General features: G+C 39.6%; 1 protein-coding gene and 1 long non-coding RNA gene across 6 annotated transcripts in view; one reads left to right on the top strand and one right to left on the bottom strand.

Annotated features, from left to right (window-relative positions):
* LOC142046862 (uncharacterized) overlaps nt 1–21,498 on the bottom strand; it is a 137,930-nt gene that overhangs the window by 49,695 nt on the left and 66,737 nt on the right. The gene's annotated exons all lie outside the window — the stretch shown is intronic.
* RUFY3 (RUN and FYVE domain containing 3) overlaps nt 1–21,498 on the top strand; it is a 73,616-nt gene that overhangs the window by 17,791 nt on the left and 34,327 nt on the right. For 3 of the 5 annotated variants that reach the window (XM_032768102.2, XM_032768101.2, XM_032768104.2), the window contains exons 2-3: nt 18,857–19,030; nt 20,989–21,106. In XM_032768102.2, the coding sequence (XP_032623993.1) occupies nt 18,871–19,030; nt 20,989–21,106 (278 nt within the window). In that variant the 5' untranslated portion in view covers nt 18,857–18,870. Of the gene's footprint in view, nt 1–5,633; nt 5,688–18,856; nt 19,031–20,988; nt 21,107–21,498 lie in introns of all 5 variants that reach the window. The other 2 variants (XM_032768100.2, XM_032768103.2) reach the window with 1 other exon arrangement.

The following is a 21,498-nucleotide window of genomic DNA, read 5'->3' as shown; positions in this document are numbered from 1 at the left end:
GTCATAATAGATATGTACAAAATATTTATTTCCATTTAAAGCATGTTCAGAGGAATGAGAATCTGACATAACGTTTTAAGGCTATGTAACACTTTTTTGGTGAATTTCCATGAGGACTCCGATTCCACAAGTGCCAGAGCATCGTACTAAATTATGGCAAGCCATTCTCTTACATTCACATAACACAATGTTAGAAAATACAGTGGGTATGGGCAGGTGAGCTATGGAAAATAGAAAGCAATAGCCAATCATTGTGGCAGTCACAGAGCCTAGTGCTCTAATATGTGGACTTAGTACAACAGTGGGAGCTGAGCTAAAGGTCCTGTCACGCAGTGTGCTGAGCCCCCTTGATATCTTTGAGTAAGAACTCAAGCAGAGAGTGGTTATCCTGTGCCCCGCGTTAGTTTTTAAAAACTACAATTTTGAAGTCTGCTTTGATTTGAAATATATACGTATGTACTCGTTCATTAGCCCATTTATTTATAAGCCGACCCCTCAAGATGGTTAGGTAAAAATAACAGAAACTGTATGACTCTTGGATAAGCCGACACTATATTTCAGGAGTTGGCAAACTTTGGTAAGCCATTGACGGGTTGGGACGTTTTATTTACTTGGAGCATCTGCAGGCATGGAGCCCCTCAGCTCCCTGTTGCTGCGGTTTGCCATTCCCAGCCAATGGGAGCTCCGGGAAATGGCATTATTTCCCTCAGCTCCCATTGGCTGGGAATGGCGAACTGCGGCCACAGGGAGCCGAGGGGCTCCATGCCTGCAGATGCTCCAAGTAAACAAAATGACATTGTATTAGATATTTAATTCAGTGATTCCATAGAGTTTAAAATAATCAAATTTTGGTGTAGACCCATTTATAAGCTGACCCCCGCTCTTTGATGTGTCACTTTTTTACCAGAAATATTCAGCTTATGAACGAGTATATGTGGTAGGTATTTGTGTGCGAGACAGTGCTATAGGATTTTACTCCGCTTTTTATGAGGGGTATATATGGGATATTTAAATGAAGAAACTTAAAGGAATACCTGTCCTGGGCTTGATGCCCTCTTGCTGTCCATTTCCTCCCATCAATCAGAAAAACATGTAAATTAAAGCAGATATTTCATTTAACTCTGGTTCTTCTCACTAGGTCACAGGCCAGATTCCCTCCCCCCGCTTCCTTAATTTGTAGTTATGTCATTCATGTAGTGGGGGTTTTTGAGGCTGTGCAGTGCTATGGAATCTCACTACGTTTTCCCCCGTGTGGTCTTTTTTGACCAGTTTGTTACAACTTATGTTGTCTCTTCTTCACAGCACACAGGGCAAGGTAATGAGTGGTGGGTTTGGGAAAGCATTATGCTAAAGTGGATAGTCACAATGGGCTTGGGCCTGGGCACTGGCATCATAGTGCCCTGGACTTAAAGTATTTTAAGGGGTTTCTATCTCAACCCAAGTCTGTCTTCATCATAATTTCGATTTTTAGAAAACTGTACACAGCTGTTATGTAATATTTCTCCTCACTAATTGCTTTTAAAAAATAGGTATGTTAGCAGTCAGCAGAGCTGTTAGAAGCTTATTGGACACTCAGTTCCTTTTGGGTTTTTTTAATCTTATTTGCTTATGAAAATACAGCTTTTTTAATGCCCTAGTATTTTCTGCTTTTTAAGAATTTTTGCTTAAGGCCTCGTCTCATACAGGAGAACATATGTATGATCAAGTTCCATTATTAGCTGCACTACTTATTATGAGTTTTGGTGTACGTGACCTTTTAAGTATAGCGTCTGCTTTAGAATCTTAAAGGAAAAAATTGCAGATTTGAATGATCACCCCCATAAAGGCAAGGGTGGGGCAAAGGATTTTTTTAATGGAAATATATGCAGACCCTTCAGGAGTAGCCACCATTTCACAAGGTTCTTTGTAGCAGAAACGAAATGGTGGCACAGAGGACATCTGCCCTGTTGTACACACTCATTCTGTCATTGCCTGTACATTTCCTTACTCGTTCAATCAATGTTTATGAATACTTTTTAATCAAGGTCAGGTAGAATTTATCTAAAATCATCCTTGTACACTGGACAAAACTATATATATCTTTACAAATTGTGTTAAGTAACTAAATGAAAATTTAAAAAATGCAGAAGATTCTTTGACACTAGAGTGAAGATATTTGGGGGGGGGAATATTTCTGATGAATACAGTACTGTGTACTGCAAAAGAGCCACTTGTTACTGACTAGTAGGCAAAATACATATATTAAACGTACACACATTATCAGAGATAATCGTTTGTGTCTGGGGGTTGCTTTAGCTCATACAACCTTTTAGTTTTCTAATTTTTTTTTAAGCAGCATGCATGTGTGTTCTATGGCACAGTAACTTTTACCCCATGCTTCTGCTGTGTATTGTAAGTAGCAACACCTCTCTTTGGGAAATAGATGAAGATAGACTTACTTACAAATAATTTATTGCATTTATATAACTTGTAAAATGTCACAGTATTTTTCTCCTTAAAACACAGGCAGCATTGATACTCAGTATATTAGATGGTTTTAATATGAATTTGCTCTTAAAAGCTTTTTTTCTTCCTGCACTTTTCTGAAGAAAAGAAGCTTCACAGTATGCTTATTTTTATCTAATATTAAAAATCCATAACATTAGACTTTTCAAGATTTTAATTTGAACTGTGAAACCCCTCCCCCCCCCCAGTCTTGAACTGAGGTCTTGATCTTTCTATACTCTGAATTAGTTTGATATACAGTAATTAAGACTTGGAACATTGATGATGTTGGCAAAAGCAGAATCAAAGTTGGAAATATTGTTAAAGAGATGCTATGAAGATGAAATACTTTCATTTAAAAACGAATTTTAAGTATTTTCACTTACTACAGCTGTCCCAGCATTCACAATTTTGAGTGTTTCCCCTCTCTCTCTCAACAACAACAACAAAAAAGTTTCTGTTCCTTTTTGCTGTGTGAGACCCCCACGCAAACGGGAGAAAACTGATAACACGGAGTTAACACAGAAACTAACCATACACAAAGTGCTGTCAAGTGAACTGAGAAATAAACAGGAAACAAATAAAAACACTTTGCTCTAAATTTGTTAAACTTATTTTGGGTGTTACTTGTAGGAATAAGATTTTAGACAAAAGTGTAACTTGGAAGTTGATTCAGTTTCTCTTAGTATCAGTTTTCTTTCACTTGCTTGCTCACTCACATGCTCTTTCTCATGAATTTGGTTTTATGCAGCTAATGGTCCCGTTAGCCTCAGCTGTCAGCTCAAACCTATGCAGCTCCTGTGCTGCTCCCTGCTCTGAAAGTGAATAGGATCGATGCCTGTGGTGGTGTGTGAAAACATTCCCTGGAAATCTGTTTTTATTTAAAACCCTAGCTCAGGGATGTCAAATATATTGCCTGTGGGCCAGATTTGGCCTATGTGATGCCCAGCAAAAGGTTTCTTGCACCTTCCTTTGAAGTATCTGGTACTGGCTAATGTTGTCACACAGAATAGTAGAGTAGTTGGACTTTACTGATGTGACCTGATATCGTGATTCATGTTAGAAACTGTTGGCCTTCAGGGATATTTTTGTGCATTAACAGCTAAAGAAAGTGGTGGAAACGTTAGAAGGTCACTGTAGGAAGGCACACTACAATATCTAACTTTTTTAAGAAGTGATAAAAGAAATCAGATCTGTTGTTTGTGCAATCATCAGCAGGCATGTAGACCAGACGATCATAATAGCAAAGCCTCAAGTTTGAGGGAAAATACCTTATGATGTTGTGGGGGGGTGGGGGTCCATGGGAAAAGAGAGGATGGGGGGAAGGAAAGCAAATATGGAATTGGAGATTCACAAGTGTCTTGTACTATGCATTTGTTAGATGTGGGGGGATGACAAAAATCAAAGCATAGGAAAAGGAAAAAGTGTATTATCTATCTCCTGATGCCTAGTGGATGTTTTTCTTAACCATTGTATTTTTGGAAATTTTTTAACATTATGGGTTTTTTCCTCATTTATTCTTTTACCATGAACATTTGCACAAAGAAGGAATAGATCTTTGTTTAATCATCTACTTCTGATGGTGATGTGTTTGTGACTCAAAACCTGTGGAATTCCTTTACTTGTATGTAAATAAAGGATTATGGAATTATTAGGGGCTGGAGCTAATTCGTTACCCATGCATGTAAATCCTATTAATTAACAAGAATTACTAGACCCTTTTATGATTTAAACTCTAAAACTGTATCCAATAGATATTAGGGACTCTTACCTTAATTAATTTCATTATAGAAAGTGTTTCCCACAAATATTAAATTACTGAATGACACTAGCTTCAATACTTACAAAGATTCTGTCCTGTGAAAATGAAATGCAGTTTCACTCTATTACTCTCAATATATGGAACAGATTTGCTTTAGAATAAGAAAACCTGGACATCTGGAAAATACAAGAATTCAGATGTAAAACTAATTTCCAAAAAATGATTCGAATGAGCTGGTTAGTTTTAGAATATGAAGGTTGGTCAGTAAGAATATGTTATGGGAGATTTACCTTCTGCTCAATAATTTTAGGATCTTTATCACATTTTCACTTTATTTTATATGCAGGGTATGACTGTCTTTGCTATTCACAAATCAACACTTCCTTTGGAGGAGGAGATTAGCTGTAGCTTTCTTGGAGGTGAGGGCGGGGCAAGTATGAGATCTTAGTGGAATGTGTACTTTGCTCAGTACCTTGCCGGAGTTTGGCATGTAAGAGAGAATTCAACCTTCTTTATCCATCAAACACCCAATATAACTGTAAATTTGCTCTAGGAAAAACTTAATGTAAGTATGAAGCCCAGAATCATGTTGAGTATATACACTCTTGTTTGGTAACTTTGTTTTCTGGTGTTGATAACAGAATTACCGAGCATGTTAAGACAGGCTTCACTCCACCCCCCTTCCTTATATCTCTGCCAGGATCTCTGTCTCCACCCCCTTAACTATCAGCTGTCTGCAGAATTGCATTGCAGAGTAAAAGACTTTTTATTCTGGCGATGTCAGTGCACCCTCATTTGTGTAACACAATTTTAAACTGTGACATGATTGAAGTTATCTTGGACATATCTGCAGCAACTGGAAATCTGAGTTATGGTCCTTTCTAGCCTAATTGGTTTTACATGCATTTTATTCTTAAAAAAACCCAAAAATGCTTACCAAGGCTTGTTTTTCATTTGTAGGAATATTTAGGTGGTCATATGGAAAGAGGACTGAGGCAGATGCTGAAGTTGTGTAAAGTTAAATATGAGAACTTCAGTACTTAGATTTGTATAGTTCTAAAATGAAAGATACGGCTTTCTTGTTGGATTTGTTTCATTAACAAATGCTTACAGAAATATCAGCCTTCAGGCTTAAACAAACAAATCTCCAAACCTAACTATGCAATAATTGCTTTCTCTTCTATAATCAAGCTTTGCTACATTACTTTGTGCAGACGAATAAATCCTCTTGAATTGCAAATCTCTTACTACTGCAAACTGAGTGTTGTATTACAGAAATCTCTTTTCCGTTTTCCCTTTCTTATATCTTGATTTTGATTCTTTCCTTTAGATCATGGCTTGCATGACATTTTATCTTTCTTTTCCTTTCTTTTTGCTGTTTGCAAAGACTCTTGGGAGGATTTGACAGATTTGGTGGAGCAATTGCGTGATGATACTGAAGGTGCGTGCCACACCAACATCTTTCAGCTATTATTTCCTCTTTTAATTGGCTTTTAATGTGTTACTTTGATTCTGAGCACCAGCTACAGTATTCTTTTGCAATGGCAATAACTGTGGCTTTGCAAATATGCTTGTCTGATTTAACTGGGTTCACAGTCTAAATATACTGGAGTAGTTGCTTTCTGATATTGATGTGTAGTTACTACTGTTAGGGTTTTAAAGAAAATATCTTCAGTCACTATAAGCATATGTGCATGTATTTTTGAGTTTGACTTATTTACATTTTGAAAGAATATTATGAAGACTTTTAGTTCCAAATTTGCTCTAACTTGACGTCGGTCCCATCTAGATAGTCTTGCCTTCTAAATTCTTTAATTTATTTTTTTAAAAATAATGAAAAACAAAAAGCAATTGAAATTTCTTAGTAATAAATTAGTATCTGTCATACCTCTCAAACAGCTACAGTTCCCATGTGTAAAGACTTAAAATGAAGATATGACAATAATGGAAACTGTAAAAGATGTGGGATTAATCTGTTTATATTGATGAATGCTGTTTTCAGCTGTCATCTTCATGAGCCAAGAGTTGTATTACATCACCCACTTTCTCTCGCTAATGTCCTGGGACCAACATGGCTACAGCAACACTGCATATAACAATTGTAATGTAAATTTACAGGGTAGAGCAATATAAATCAAACCAGTTAAATCCACAATTGATTAAAATGCAAGTGATTTTAATCAATTATTTGAGGTTTTGTAAAACTAACTTGAAAACTTCTGCTATTATATAACACAATTACAAATGCTTTTTAAAAATATAGTAGTAGGGTACCTTATTTGGATGTTATAAAACAGCTATCGGCAAAAAACAAAATAGTAATATTTTCTTTGTGGGTAAAATCTTTGTAACTTAAAACAAAATTGCTTCAGCGTTAATTTTTTTTAGACTTTAAATACTTTCGCACAATAATTGTGAACTCTTTTATACACATAGGCCAAGTTTTTGAAACTAGGATCCTAAAGTTCAGCTCTTAAGCCCAAATTTAGGCACCTGAGGGTGGGATTTTTAAATGTACTTAAAAGATTTAGGTGCTCAGATCCCATTCTCTTCAAACTGCAGACCATTATAGGCAAGTATAGCCTTGTCGAAGCATTTCAGCTTTCTTGATTTATGAAGGGAGGCTCAGTATAATATATGGAGATATACCTATCTCATAGAACTGGAAAAGACCCTGAAAGGTCATCGAGTCCAGCCCCCTGCCTTCACTAACAGGATGAAGTACTGATTTTTGCCCCACATACCTAAGTGGCTCCCTTAGGAATTGAACTCGCAACCCAGGTTTAGCAGGCCAATGCTCAAACCACTGAGCTATATTGAAAGGTAATGTTGGTTGCAAATATAGTACAGGCTGATTGCTTATCAGTGTTGTGTTTTGATTGAGTTTGCAGTATTCTCATAGTAAGGATGTTAATGGGATCCTGGATTTGTATTTTACAGCATAGATAAGCATTTTAAGTGTGAAATCTACAATCTGAAATTCTACTAACAACTAGGAAACTAATTAAAGAAACGTATAAAATATCTAATTTAGCAATTTAAGATTTAAAATGGGAAGAAAATAAAGAACTCTTCACATGTAAATAAAATCTTATTAAATAAGAAAAATGATTGCCAAGATTTTTATCTTCCCTGATTATTTTTATAGTAGTGAAGGCAAGATACCAAGGCAAGCTTGCTGAGAGATGGAGATTATGCCTCTTAAGTGTGTAATGATGGGTTTTTTTACTTCTTCTTTTTTGTTTTTGTTTGTTGTAGGAAAATATTTTATTGTAAATGACCCAAAATATCAATAGACATTACTATTACATTGACTGTACATATATGGGTACATATCTTGATACAGAATTTACAGTATTAAGTAACCTATATTGATCATTGTTATATTATTAACATTTCCCTTTTTAAACAGGATTATTTAAACACAAACTCAATGTGCATGTGCATATATGTGTATATATTATACCAGTGGTTCTCAGCCGGGAGTATGTGTACCCTTGAGGGTATGCAGAGGTCTTCCAGGAGGTACATTAACTCATCTAGATATTTGCCTTGTTTTACAACAAGCTACATAAAAAGCACTAGCGAAGTCAGTGCAAACTAAAATTTCATACAGACTGACTTGTTTTTACTGCTCTGTATACCATACACTGAAGTGTAAGTGTAGTATTTATATTCCAATTGATTCATTTTATAATTATATGGTAAAATGAAAATGTAAGCAATTTTTTAGTAACAGTGTGGCTGTGACAATTTTATATTTTTATGTCTGATTTTGTAAGCAAGTAGTTTTTAAGTGAGGTGAAACTTGGGGGTATGCAAGACAAATCAGAGTCCTCCAAGAGGTAGAGTAGTCTGGAAAGGTTGAGAACCACTGTATTATACCATTGACATACACTTTAGGGGAGGGGGGAGTTGAACATTTTCCTGAGGAGGGGATGGGATGAGAAGAAAAATCTAATGGGGACAAGGGGGTTAATTCAGTTGTAACCCTTTCTATATGTCTTCCTTGACTATCCTCTAGATATAGGATTACTGTGTCCATATCAAAGTATCTCAGTTATGTCAAGATTTCTGTTGTATTATTTTCACGTGTACGGTATACTAAACTCCTTTAAAAAAAATTTTTAATGTAAGGGGTTCCAGTTAATGTAAATCCTTTCAGCTATCCGGGAAAGTCAGTTTGAGGCACAAAAACATGTACAGACTGCTTTTAATGATGTATCGTACCCTCTGTGAGTAAGGCTTTTTGTTAAACTGTTGCATTTTGTTATATGCTTTTGTTTCTAACTGCGTTGTATTCCAAATACAGCTGTGCCTTCTCCTTATTATGGGAAAAGTATCACACCATAGCTTTAAAGTTATTTAGATTTTGCAAGTATTTCCATGGAAAGGATATTCAAAGTCACCTGCAAAGGAAAAACATTCTGTTTTTTCATCAGGATGTAAAAAAGAGAGCCTGCAGCACTGGGCCCTTTAAATCACTGCCAGCGAAGCCGGTCCAGTCTGGCATGGCATACTGAACCAAACCTGATATAACGCAGTCTCACCTATAAGGCAGTGAGATTTTTTTTGGCTCCCGAGGACCGTGTTACATTGGGATAGAGGTGTAGTTAAAAGCAGCATTTTTTTCTGTTAAGTTTCAAAGCTGTATTAAGTCAATGTTCAGTTGAAAAACCACCATAATGTTTTATTCAACCTCCATTTCCAAGGTGTTCATAATTCTTAGGTTCTACTGTAAATAGAATCTCTTGGGGTAATTGCCTTATTCCATGCTAATTTGATCAATGGATTCAAAAAAGTACTATGACATGACAGTTGAATATTGCAGCAGTGTTTTGGTATTACATTGGGAATATCACTGAAAGAGCTTCTCTTGTAGTGCGACTCTCTGATTGCAAAGATATAAGTTTCTGTTTACCTACAATAGCTTGGTAATCAGCCATTCCCAGTGATGGGGAAAGTAATTTAAAAAATGTAATTTAATGAGATTTAAGTAAAATGTAATATATTCATTCCGTATAGTGGGTGGCTCTTTAAAGAAAGCTCACATCTTGTTCAGTGGTGAATCATAGAACTGGAAGGGACCTCGAGAAGTCATCTAATTCAATTTCCTGTACTCATGGCAGGAGTAAGTATTATCTAGACCATCCTTGACAGGTGTTTTTCCAACCTGCTCTTAAAAATCCCCAATGATGGAGATTCCACCACCTTCCTAGACAATTTTTTCCAGTGCTTAACAACTCTGACAGTTAGGAAGTTTTTCCTAATGTCCAACCTAAACTGCCCTTGCTGCAATTTAAGACCTTGTCCTATCTTCAGAGATTAAAAAGAATTTTTCTCTCTCCTCCTTGTAACAACCTTTTTATGTACTTGAAAAGTGTTAGGTCTCCTCTTAGTCTTCTCTTCTCCAGACTAAACGCCCAGTTTTTTCAATCTTCCTTCATAGGTCATGTTTTCTAGATCTTTAATCATGTTTGTTGCTCTTCTCTGGACTTTCTCCAAATCTTTCCTGAAATATGACGCCCAGAACTGGACACAGTACTCCAGTTGAGGCCTTATCAGCACGGAGTAGAGCGGAAGAAACACTTCTCGTGTCTTGCTTACAAGACTCCTGTTAATACATCCTAGAATGGTGTTCGCTTTTTTTGCAACAGTGTTACACTCTTGACTCATATTTAGCTTTTGATCCACTATAACCCCCAGATCCTTTTCCGCAGTACTCCTTCTTAGGCAGTCATTTCCCATTTTGTATGTGTGCAGCTGATCGTTCCTTTCTAAGTGGAGTACTTTGCATTCGTCCGTATTGAATTTCATCCTATTTACTTCAGACCATTTCTCCAGTTTGTTTAGATCATTTTGAATTTTAATCCTATCTTCCAAAGCACTTGCAACACCTCCCAGCTTGGTATCGTCCACAGACTTTATAAGTGTACTCTATGCCATTACTGGCATTCACTATTTTAGATGTTCCATCGCCACCAATCTTCTTGGTGGAAACCAAAACAAAGAAGTCATTAAGCACCTCTGCCATTTCCACATTTTTGGTTATTGTCTCCCCTCACCCCCTCACTGAGTAACGGCCCTACTCTGTCCTTGGTTTTCCTCTTGTTTCTAATGAATATGTATGTATAATGCAGTACATCATGTTCAATTCCTAGCGGAGGCAAACTATAAGAATCCTGTCCATCTTTGGTTTCAGAATGGATTTAAATAGTACAAGTCTGTTTTCTGTAATTAAAACATTTTACTTATTTTATGGCTCATACAGAAAATTAATGTAAAGTACTGTTTGTTAGCATTTCCCAGAAGCTAACAAAAGGAAATATTCAGAGATATTAACTCTGTTTTAATTGCAGTCACATGCACTATCTCTTTACGATGAACAACACTTATATTTCTGCCTTTTTTTCTACACTGCATTTTTAGTATAGGCGATTATCCTGTACCTGCACTGTCAATTTTATGATTTAGCAATCTGTGCAACATACAAACCAGGTGAATTATTGTATTAAAATAATAGTTTTGTAAAGGCAATCTGTAAACCTTATTCACTAAAGTAACTCCTTTATTCAAGTCTGGCCTTCTGTGAGAGCTGAATTCTTAAATTATTACTTTGAAGTTAACTAAAATATATTAAAATAAATTACAAATGGATTTTGTTTGTTGCAAATTCCTTGTTTTAAGTCCTTCCATGTTCCGGGATCAAAACCACGGTTTGGAGATTTTACACTTAGTGGAATAATGAACACTACAAGGAAGTTATTTTATCAGTCCATCAACTGCTTGGACAGAGACCAAGAAGAAAAACTGACTGATGTAGCTGAATTTGACTTTTACTCTGAAGATTAGAAATAAAAAGAACCTGTTACAACAATCAATTACTTTCTTAAATGTGTTTTTCCAAAGTATAACATGAACCTTGAATGGGTATTATCATAAGACTGTTCACATGCATACCAAGGCTTCCTTTATTCCTTTCCTACCTTTCAGAAGGAAAATACAAATTTCCTAGGAACTTTCAGCAATGGAATCTTAAACTTTAGGCTTTCTTAATAGTGAAAGTTAACCATTATTTCCTCCTTTAAAATAAATCTGGACTGGTTTGTCTTAACTTAAATATTCTTCTCTCATTTCTTCCCTGTATAGTAGTAGATTTTCTGAGCTTTGAGTTTTAGAAGAGAGAGAATTTTTTGTATTGTGTGCACACAATTTAACTAGGAGAAGCAAAGCTTCTTTCCCTTTCCTCATTGGTTAAATTCTGCATTACCTTATCAAATTCTTGATCAAAACAAAAATTCTCTCCGTTCTTTGAAAACTCTTATTCCTTCTGGTGTCTAGCTTCTAGCCTTATTACATTCATGGTCTCCTGAGCTGCTTATCTGGTCAAACCACCTCATGTAACATGTTGCAGTACAGAGGAGTATGCTTTATATTCAGTTCCAGATCTTTAGCAGTAGTTTTTGTCCATTCAGACCTAGGGGTTCTTTTTTTGTTGCAATGACAGTAACACTTCTAGTTCTGCTTGCCTCTAATAATCATCTTAGGTATTGCCTTCATTGGTTTGTTTGATTAATTGTGGTGTCAGTTTTTAAGCTGCCTTTGTCATCCAGCTTCTCATCCAGTTAGTCTAGTAGACATTAGTCATGTCTTAGCCTCCAGAGAGCTTATAGAAGGTTGTAATTTATGTGTTTGAGAATTTGCATAAATGTTAGTATGTCAGTGTTGCCAACTGTAGGTGCATGTGAGACCAGAGTTTAATAGTAGGGCTATGCATGCACCCCATGCTTCCTTGTGCTCCCCTCTCAGGGCAGAAAGGTCAAGATAATTGTGCGCACATGCACACCCCTGTTACCTATTACTGCGTATGGCCGAGAGATAGGAACTAGCACATCGGACACTTGCCAGGTTCTATCTTTGGCTAAACCCTCTCAAATATTCTGAAAACATCCAGGACTATTCTTGATTATCTTGACTTGCAACTAATGTGATGCATATTAACCTGTCTGGACTGTGTGGTGACTATTAGACACTCACTTCCTCCCAAAGTACAGACTGTCTCTGTGCAGGTCTTCTTGACATGGCAGACTGTGAGCTTCAAGCCCCATCAACCCTCTAAAAGATGGACGTAGCAGGTGTATCTTCTGTTTAGGAGAGTCGCATATACCAAAAGGATGTTTGGTGTGCTTGTTGTTTCTGTGCAAGGATGCATGTATCAAGAAATGTGAGACTGAAGCTCCATCTTCTGGAATAATCAGTTAAGGGCTGGTTAAACCCTGAGGAGATGAACTCCAGAATCCTGCGAACAAGCAATGTAGCATTGTCCAGCACCCCAGCTTGCCGACCAGCAACACCGAAGACTAGCCTAGAAAGACAGTACTGAGAGAGGACCACTGGCACTATGCTTCCCAGGGGTCAGCAGTGACCTAGCAGGCTTCCTGAGCAGGCATGCAGTGGCCAGCCATGACTGATCACAGCAGAAGTCCATCATAAAAGCTAATATTTTGTCAGTGGGGGATTCTTGCAATAGATTTGTTTGCCACAGAAGGCAACACTAAATGCTCAAACTATTGATTCAAAGAGGCATGAGGTTGGGCTCATTACTAGATGCCTTTCACCTTTGGTGGTCTTGAGGATTCATATACCTTCCTATGATTTCTCTAGGATAATATCAAAGATCCGGCTGGGTTAGGCTACAGTCATTCTGATAGCGTCTTACTGGCTGAAACATTCTTGGCTGTCAGACTTCTTGCAGATTCATAGATTTATAAAGCCAGAAAGGACCACTGTGATCATCTGGCCTGGCCCGCAGTTGAAACAGGCTCTCATACCTCCCAACCTGCCCAGACATAGCCTCTCAGAGCCATCGTCAGATCCTGCAACCAGATCTGATGGCTTGGATGTTGACTAGTTGAGCACTATTGATAGAGACTGTTTTCTGGAAATTCTCATACAAAGCAGGAACCTTCCACAAGGAAGATGTACTCCTCAAAATGGAAAAGATTTTTCCATATAGGCATTGCAAAACAATATGGATGCAGTAGAGGCCTGCGGTATTGAAGACCCTAGACTATATATTGCTGCTGAAACTGGTGGAACTGGAATTTAACTCTCTCAAGGTCCACCTGTCAGCAATATCAGCATGACATGCTCTGGTGTAAATCATGTGGCCTGCCCCCTCCCCTGCCCCACTGTTAGGAGGCCTTAGCAACACAGGCTCTAAATTGCAAGGGAACTAAGGATCATGGCCATCCTGTCCTTTATGCCCTCTGTGGGACAACAGGGAGACACAAGGGCATATCCTTGATCCTGATGGACAGTGCTATTCAAAACAAATTCTGGATGTGCGTGCATGAGGCTTATTCATACATACAGTGGGATGTGCACTGACCTCAACATCTTGAAGAATCACATTTACTGTCGGATAAAAGTAATGGTTCTTTATTTCTGACATCACTAACGCTTCCCTTCAATTGGGAAGCTCAAGACTGCATTGATCCATCTAAAATAGGGAAGGCCACAAACTGAAACATTTTTTCAGATATGTGACTTTGTTTTTAGGGGTTGTTCTGATAGTCTCTTAATGTCCTTAGTTGGCGCTTGGATTTGTGGTCCTGGTGCTTGGATTGGTGGCTGCCATGTGTTTCTACTAAGCTTTGCTCCCTTTTGAAAATAATTTTGATGGAAGTAACAATAGTGAGGAAAAATAGTGCGTCTGGTGGTATGTGAGGTACATAATAATAGCTGCTTTTTCCTTTTGTGTGTGTGAATTTAATACTTGTGAAAAGTGTCAGCTATGAAGCCTTCTACCCACAAAACAGGTCCAGTACAGGTAATAGCAGTGCATCTGTATCCTCCCCAGTTCATAGGTGTAATTTAGCCCTGACATGAAGAGAACATCTTTTTGGGTAAAGACGTAATTTGGTTCCTATGCCCATTCAATTACTGTTTTGCAGTAAGTGTCCATACTTATAGCTGTGTCCATTGGGAATTAGAGTGAGATCTGCTAATCCTTAATGTTAAGAAGAAAAAAAAAAAAACATAACTCCATTCATTCAGAATGTTTTTATTAGGTCTAATGAGGTGTAGAAACCCCACACTGGAGAGGAAGAGGCCAAGGAGGCTGCTCTGGGCCCATGTCACACCTGCAAGGCATGCACCGGCTGGTGGAGGAGCTTAAAAAGGGAGCAGAGTAGCTCACTTGCAGGAAGCCAGTGGAGGTGGCCTTTGCGCTGAACTCTGCAAAAGGAGCACTGTGGGTGGCCCAGCTGCCAGAGCTCCTGTCCAGTGGTGGTCTGCCCAACTTGCTGAAGGAAAAGGATTAGATATTTGCTAAGCTGAAGACTTTTTTGATGTATTTTGTTTTATATGTCTTTGCTGTTCCTGTTGTGTGGAACTCCAGAGTGCAGGACTCAGTGACCTACCTTTGGACACTACATTGCAACCTGGAGGAGACGGTAGGCTCAGGTTCCCCTACTGACCCCTATGGGGCTGGAGGAAAAAAATCTCTTCCTGATACTAGAGACTGAGGACCAGAAGACCTCACATTCTAGAGAGTCCCACCTCTGGGAATTAGGCCAGGTGAAGCCTGATGCCCCTTGTTGGTCATCAGAACTAGCATTTGTTGGATTCTTTACATACCTCAGAAGAGATGGATGCAGTTTGTGGCCCAGCCAGAGATCTGAGTCTGAGAAGGGGCCAGACAACTGCAGGGCTGGAGCAACTATCAAGAGTGAGGCACCAAACAGAAGAGCACCTGTAATGCCTGATAACTGGGCAGCAGCTTTGGGGGAGCAGAGCCTTTCACACTAGATAACATGAAAAATACATTTGCTCTTTCATTAACAAGTCTGTTCCATACCCACATTCATAGAATCAATCATAGAATATCAGGGTTGGAAGAGACCTCAGGAGGTCATCTAGTCCAACCCCCTGCTCAAAGCAGGACCAATTCCCAACTAAATCATCCTAGCCAGGGCTTTGTCAAGCCTGACCTTAAAAACCTCTAAGGAAGGAGTTTCCACTACCTCCGTAGGTAACCCATTCCAGTGCTTCACCAGTCTCTGAATGAAAAAGTTTTTCCTAATATCCAACCTAAATCTCCTACTGCAACTCTTGAGACATTACTCCTGTTCTGGTCATTGCTAACTGAGAACGTCTAGATCATTTTGGAAACCTGCTTTATGTATTGAAAGCAGCATCAAATCCCCTATTCTCTCTTGCAGTAAACATCCCAGTCCCTCAGCTTCTCATAGTATTGTCCGAGCCCTAATATTTTTTGTTGCCCCACTGGATTTCATATTTCACAGCGTTCTTGTATTGGGCCAAATACTGGACACAGTATCCAGATGAGGCATTACCAATATGACAGAGGGAATATCACACATGTCTGCTTGCAAGGTCCCTCTTAACAGCCAAATGCGTTAGCTCTGGAACAAGGGCACACTGTTGACTCATATCCAGCTTCTCATCCACTGTAACCCCTAGGTCCTTTTCTGCAGAACTGCTGCCTAGCCACTTGGTCCCTATTCTGTAGCAGTGAATGGGATTCTTCCGTCCTAAGTGCAGGACTTTCCTGGAAGCGCATAGATTACTTTGGTGTGTTGTACTGAATTCATGTTGAATTTTTGCTCTGTTACTTTATGGACAATTCCAGTTTCTGTGTTATCCACTGGTTAAGGAGAAAATGTGAAATATAGTTTTACCCTCAGATTTCCTCTTCCTTTTGAAGGAAATGTAGCATGAAATTTGTAATTTGGAATATTAATGATATGCATTATAAGAGAGAAAATAGTGTTTTAGACTTTGTTACTGCTGCTTAGGGTTTTTCTATCCAGGTAATTAAATGGCTTCTATTACCATATGTTGCTGAGCAGCTGTCAGCTATTGAAGTATAGAAATACATAATCTTGCTTCAGTTTCAAATATTTGTTTTCTTCGCTTGCTTGCTGAATAGGTGCATGCTTCTGTAGGGCAGAATACCATTCTGTATAGATACTTAGTGATCCTCAGTCATTTCTGTCACTAGGTCCACTAAAACTACTAACAAATGTGGTGAATGGGTAGATTGCATACTAAGTGATAAAGGGTAGGTCTACACTGCAATGAAGAACCCATGGCTGGCCTGTGCCAGCTGACTCAGGCTCATGGGGCTGTTTTCATTGTGGTGTAGGCTTCCAGACTTTGGCTGCAGCCTGGGCTATAAGACCCTCCCACCTGGTAGAGTCCTCAAGCCTGAGCTCCAGCCTGAGCCCAGAAGTCTACACAGCAAAGAAACAGCCCTGTAATCCAAGCCCCACGAGCCCGAATCAACTGGCAGGGCCAGCCACGGATGTCTAGTTGCTGTGTAGACCCACCCCTTGTGCACATGGAGCTTCACAGCAGGTAGAATGTGCCTTACAAAGAATAGAATCTGTTGCCCTGAGGAGCTTTTAGTCTAAAATAATGAGAATACAATTCAAATCATACAAACACAGTGGTGGTTGATCATTACAGCTGGAAAGCTTTATTTCCAGAAATGTTTTGAAGCAGGCAAGAAGACTGCTTAGGGACATACGTTAGTCGGTACGCCGTTCCAAGTAAAAGGAACAGCATGTAAGAAGGCAGAGAGACAAAGGAGTAGTCAATGGGTGGAAAGTAGGCAGCTGGAAGGGGGAATGTAAGAGAGCCCATCAAGGAAGTTATGTTGGCAGGAAAGGAACTGTGAAACACATGATTGCTTTTCCCCCTATTAAGGCACTATCTGTGCTAAAATATAACAATTGAGGGACCCGGTTACAATAGTGAAAGTAATACTGTGGACAGGACTGAAACCCATACATGGGCTAACACTTTAGCAATCCAGATTTCCCGCGTACTGGTATGTGGCAACTTTTCATCCTTGTCAGGGGAGAGCCCTGTCATGCGTAAGCTCCCTGGCTTTGTTTTTAAGATTATAGTGTGGATGGTGGTCTAAAGAGATGGGCAGAGTGACAAAAAAGATACTGTTTGAATTAGTATTTTGGATGGGCTGGAAGGAGGAGAGGAAGGTAAGGGGAGGCCTGAAAATAGGAAGTTTTAGTAGTTGAGGTGGGAAATAATTTGTCCATACTCTGGTTCTAGCAGTGAGAGGAGAGTCCGTCTCATAGACGTTAAGGTCAGAAGGGACCATGTGATCATCTAGTCTGGCCTCCTGCACATTGCAGGCCCTGGAACCTCACCCACTCACTCCCGTAATAGACCCCTAGCCTCCGGCTGAGTTACTGAAGTCCTCAAATCATGGCTTAAAGACTTCAAGTTACAGAAAATCCACTATTTACACTAGTTTAAACTTGCAAATGACCCTGAACATGTGAGCAGGACCCACCAGGCAGATGCCTGGGAAAGAATTCTCTGTAGTAACTCGGAGCCCTCCCCTTCTAGTGTCCCATTGCCACCAGCTGGGGATTTTTGCTAGTGGCAGTCACCAGTGGGCCACATGCCATTGTAGGCAGTCCCATTGTACCATTTCCTTCATAAACTTACCAAACTCAGTTTTGAAGCCAGTTAAGTTTTTTGTCCCCACTGCTCCCCTTGGAAGGGTGTTCTGAAACTGTCTTTGGTTATAAGATAAAATAAAAGGCCTGAATGTGGTGGGGATGGAAAGGAGGCATCAGAAATGAACTGCAGTTTGACTAGTCAGTAGTCACAAGAAGGATGCATGTTAGTAACATTGGTGTGATGGAAAGAGTTTTGAGTGGGAAGCAACTCAATTTGGGGTGTGTTGCAGTTGAATTAACAAGAAGATGTCAGAGTTGGAGATGTGAGACAAGACAAAGGATGATAACTTGGTGGATAAATCCTTAAGAGGAAGAGGAGCATGTTTGCAAATATCAGTCGTGCTCAGAGAAAACAGGCTTTTTAAATTGTAAAAAATTCTCTTAAGTTTCAACTGTGTCGTGCTTTTGATTATTCTATGTGGGCTCAAACTAGAACTTGAAGGATCAGCACAGTACCATCCTGAGGCCTTGCTGTTTATATTTTGTTTTTGTATGTACAATATTTTGCTTTTTCAAAAAGATTCATTCTCCTATACATGTGTCACTTATACTTTCTGAATTGAATTTAGAATTCCTTGTCTTTGAGAAAAGAGCAAATTACAAGTAAAGTACTCTTGGCATTTAATTGCCTGCCCTCCTTCTATTCGTTCTTTTCTGGATGCAACAAAGGTACAACCTTCTGCCAGATTATGTGAGTCCTTAGGGCAAGTGAGGCTGCCATGACATTCAGTAATGCATTATAAGACATTAAGTAAACTATTAATGTATGTCTTCCAACACTGTTCCTTTTAAGGTTCATTTAACTAATTAAATATCAGGGCAGCCTCAGCATGTGCCTGGTTATCTTCCTGTCTATATATAGCTTTCCAACTTTGCCAATACCGGTTTTTAAAAACCCTTTGGTCAATTCCGATAGAGAGAATTTTCCTCAACAAAAGCCCTGAGTGGTGTGGCTCAGGTTAAACTGGGCCACTGCCACTTGAAAAATGTAGCCCTTAAATCCCTTAGTTTTGAAGACCAAGGAAATAGAAAGATGATACACTGTACTTAAAATATCTCTTGTTACCAAATGCTGTCTTTTGATTTCTTATAGATCCTAATTATCTCATGGCTAATGAACGCATGAACCTGATGAATATGGCTAAACTGAGTATAAAGGGATTGATTGAATCAGCACTTAATCTGGGCAGAACACTGGACTCTGACTATGCACCTCTTCAACAGTTCTTCGTAGTAATGGAACACTGCCTTAAGCATGGCTTAAAAGGTAAAAATTTTACTTTAAATGCCTACTTGACTTCTCTGTGTTGTATATAGGGGATATGAATGCCAAGGATAGTAGTTTTCAAAATGTAACTTTTTAATTTTACCTTCCAAATCAGACTAAATAAAAGACAGATACTATATTGCTACATTTTTCTTAAGCAGTGCTCTTAAAAAAATGTACCAGTTTTATAGGTAAATAATAGCACAGTCCCTTTGGAATTATACATTGCATCCTATGTGATGAATTAATCAGTCATGATTGATGTTGTTATGGTGAATGCCGGAGGTGTTCGTTCCCATCAGCTATTTATTCTAGTAATAATAATGAAAAAATTGATCCTTAAGACGCATAAGGACTGATGTCCTACAAAGACATGGTGTAAATGAAAGTGACTTCAGAATGTCCTGTGTTATGGAGTTTTGGTATGTATATAGAGTCCTTGCAGTACATAAAATAAAATGGACTGCTGCTGTAGCATACTTCTGCTTTAGCATACTTCTGCTTTCAGGTTAGAAACAGAAACAAACTAGCTAGGGTTTTGAAAATAACCATCCAAAAGTAACCTGAGTATAAAGCAACACAGTGTTGTCTATCCAACTCTGCGGAAAGACGCCTTCCTTGAATCGAGTGGTGTCCTTAGCTTTGGCATTAACAAATTTTGGATCAGTGTCACTGCTGCTTCTCAGAATCCTATGAATAGTTGTGAAATTGCCAGCCAAATTAATTTCATGCTGTTGCTGCTTGAGAAAGCTATGAGCAAGGGTGGAGGCAGGTGTTGGGGAGAAGATATGGAGGGGTAGAGCAGTGAGGACCCTACCCTTGTGAAGGAGTGTTGGAGGCTGAACAGGAGAGTAAAGAGACACAGTTTCCAGTAGCTAGAAGGGATGGAGTTGTTACTTACTAGTATGATGCTGATCTGACAGATGATGCCACCCCACACCCAGAAAAAAGTCCCATGACAATATCCTGGTAGAAATTCTAGCCCAGAGGCTGCTATTGGTGAAGAGGCTAGGATGCTCACCTGTATGTTGTTCTGGCTCTCGCAGGTGGGCCCCTGGGTACCATATTTGGTACCTGCCTTTGCTTAGGAAGTGTCTGTTTCAAGCCCTGAGCAAGTGCAGTGTCCTTATACCTACTGATACCAATATCTTCTATGCGTGAAAACATAAAAAGTAATCAGTCACACACTGGGCAAGTAGTAAGTATAATTTTCTGGTTCTGAATTTTACAGGAAGTTAAATATAAATTTCAGGAGAGCATTGTCAGTAATTCTGAAACCAGAACTTTCTAGAGGTCTGGACTGGAGCACCCTCCTGTAGCAGATTGTGGCATGACTGGCACACCTGCCTCAGTCGTTCCCCCCCCCCCCCCAAGTCCCCAGAAATAGTCTAAGGAGTCCTCCCAGGTATAAAGAGAGTCCTTGTGGGGTTAATTTATTACAGAAGTTTCATGAACATAAATCATAACCAAGGTTCCACAACCATAGTCCATTCAATATACAGCTCCAGCATCCTTCACCAAGCCTCGGCTCTCCAGCACAGCCTTTCCAGCTGGTGTGCAGTCCTGCTCTTCCCGGTGGGAACCCTCACAGCCTCTGTGCTGGGAGCATCTCTTACTCCCCCAGCCCTGTCATGGTTCCTCTGAGTCCAGGTCTCTTGCCCTGGAGGTGTCAGTGAGTAAGCTGCACAGCCCTTCCAGCCGACGTGCAACCCTGAATGAGTCTCACCAGGGCTTTCACTGACCTTACAGCCCCCAGGTGTCACCTTGCCCTCTTAATTTGCCAAATGCAGCCCCTGCGCTAGCATAGGAGAGCTGTCCCTGCTTCATTTACTGGGCCAGACTCCCTGGGTCAGTCTCACTTCTGCTTTTAGTTCCACTTTAAACAAATTTGAGAATATATTTAAGACAGTACAGATGCAAGAGAAAACTAATCGTCTATTTATACCTTCTTGTTCTAGCCAAGAAGACTTTTCTGGGACAAAATAAGTCATTTTGGGGACCTCTGGAGCTGGTAGAGAAGCTTGTTCCTGAAGCTGGAGAGATCACAGCAAGTGTTAAAGATCTGCCGGGGCTTAAGTAAGTGAAATTCTGCATATGTCTATACTACTTCAGTAAAACACTCGCGGCTGGCCCATGTCAGCTGGCTCTGGCTCACAGAGCTCAGGCTGCGGGGCAATAAAATTGCAGTGTTGACGTTCAGGCTGAGGCCTGGATTCTGGAACCCCACAAGCTGGGGAGGGTCTCAGGCCCTGGGCTCCAGCCAGACCCTGAACATCAACACTGCAACTTTATAGCCCCAGAGCCTGAGCCCTGCGGGCCTGAGTCAGCTGACACTGGCCACCCGCAGGTGTTTTATTGCAGTCCCCTGCTCTGTTGCTTTCCAGGCAGAATCATAGAACCATCAGGTTAGAAGGGACCGCAAGGATCATCTAGTCTAGCCCCCTGCCAAGATGCAAGACGGATGGTTA

The sequence above is a fragment of the Chelonoidis abingdonii genome, chromosome 5 (assembly GCF_003597395.2).
Source record: "Chelonoidis abingdonii isolate Lonesome George chromosome 5, CheloAbing_2.0, whole genome shotgun sequence".
NCBI lineage: Eukaryota > Metazoa > Chordata > Testudines > Testudinidae > Chelonoidis > Chelonoidis abingdonii.
The sequence above is the reverse complement of the archived record's forward strand: the minus strand, read 5'-3'. Positions and strand labels throughout refer to the sequence as shown.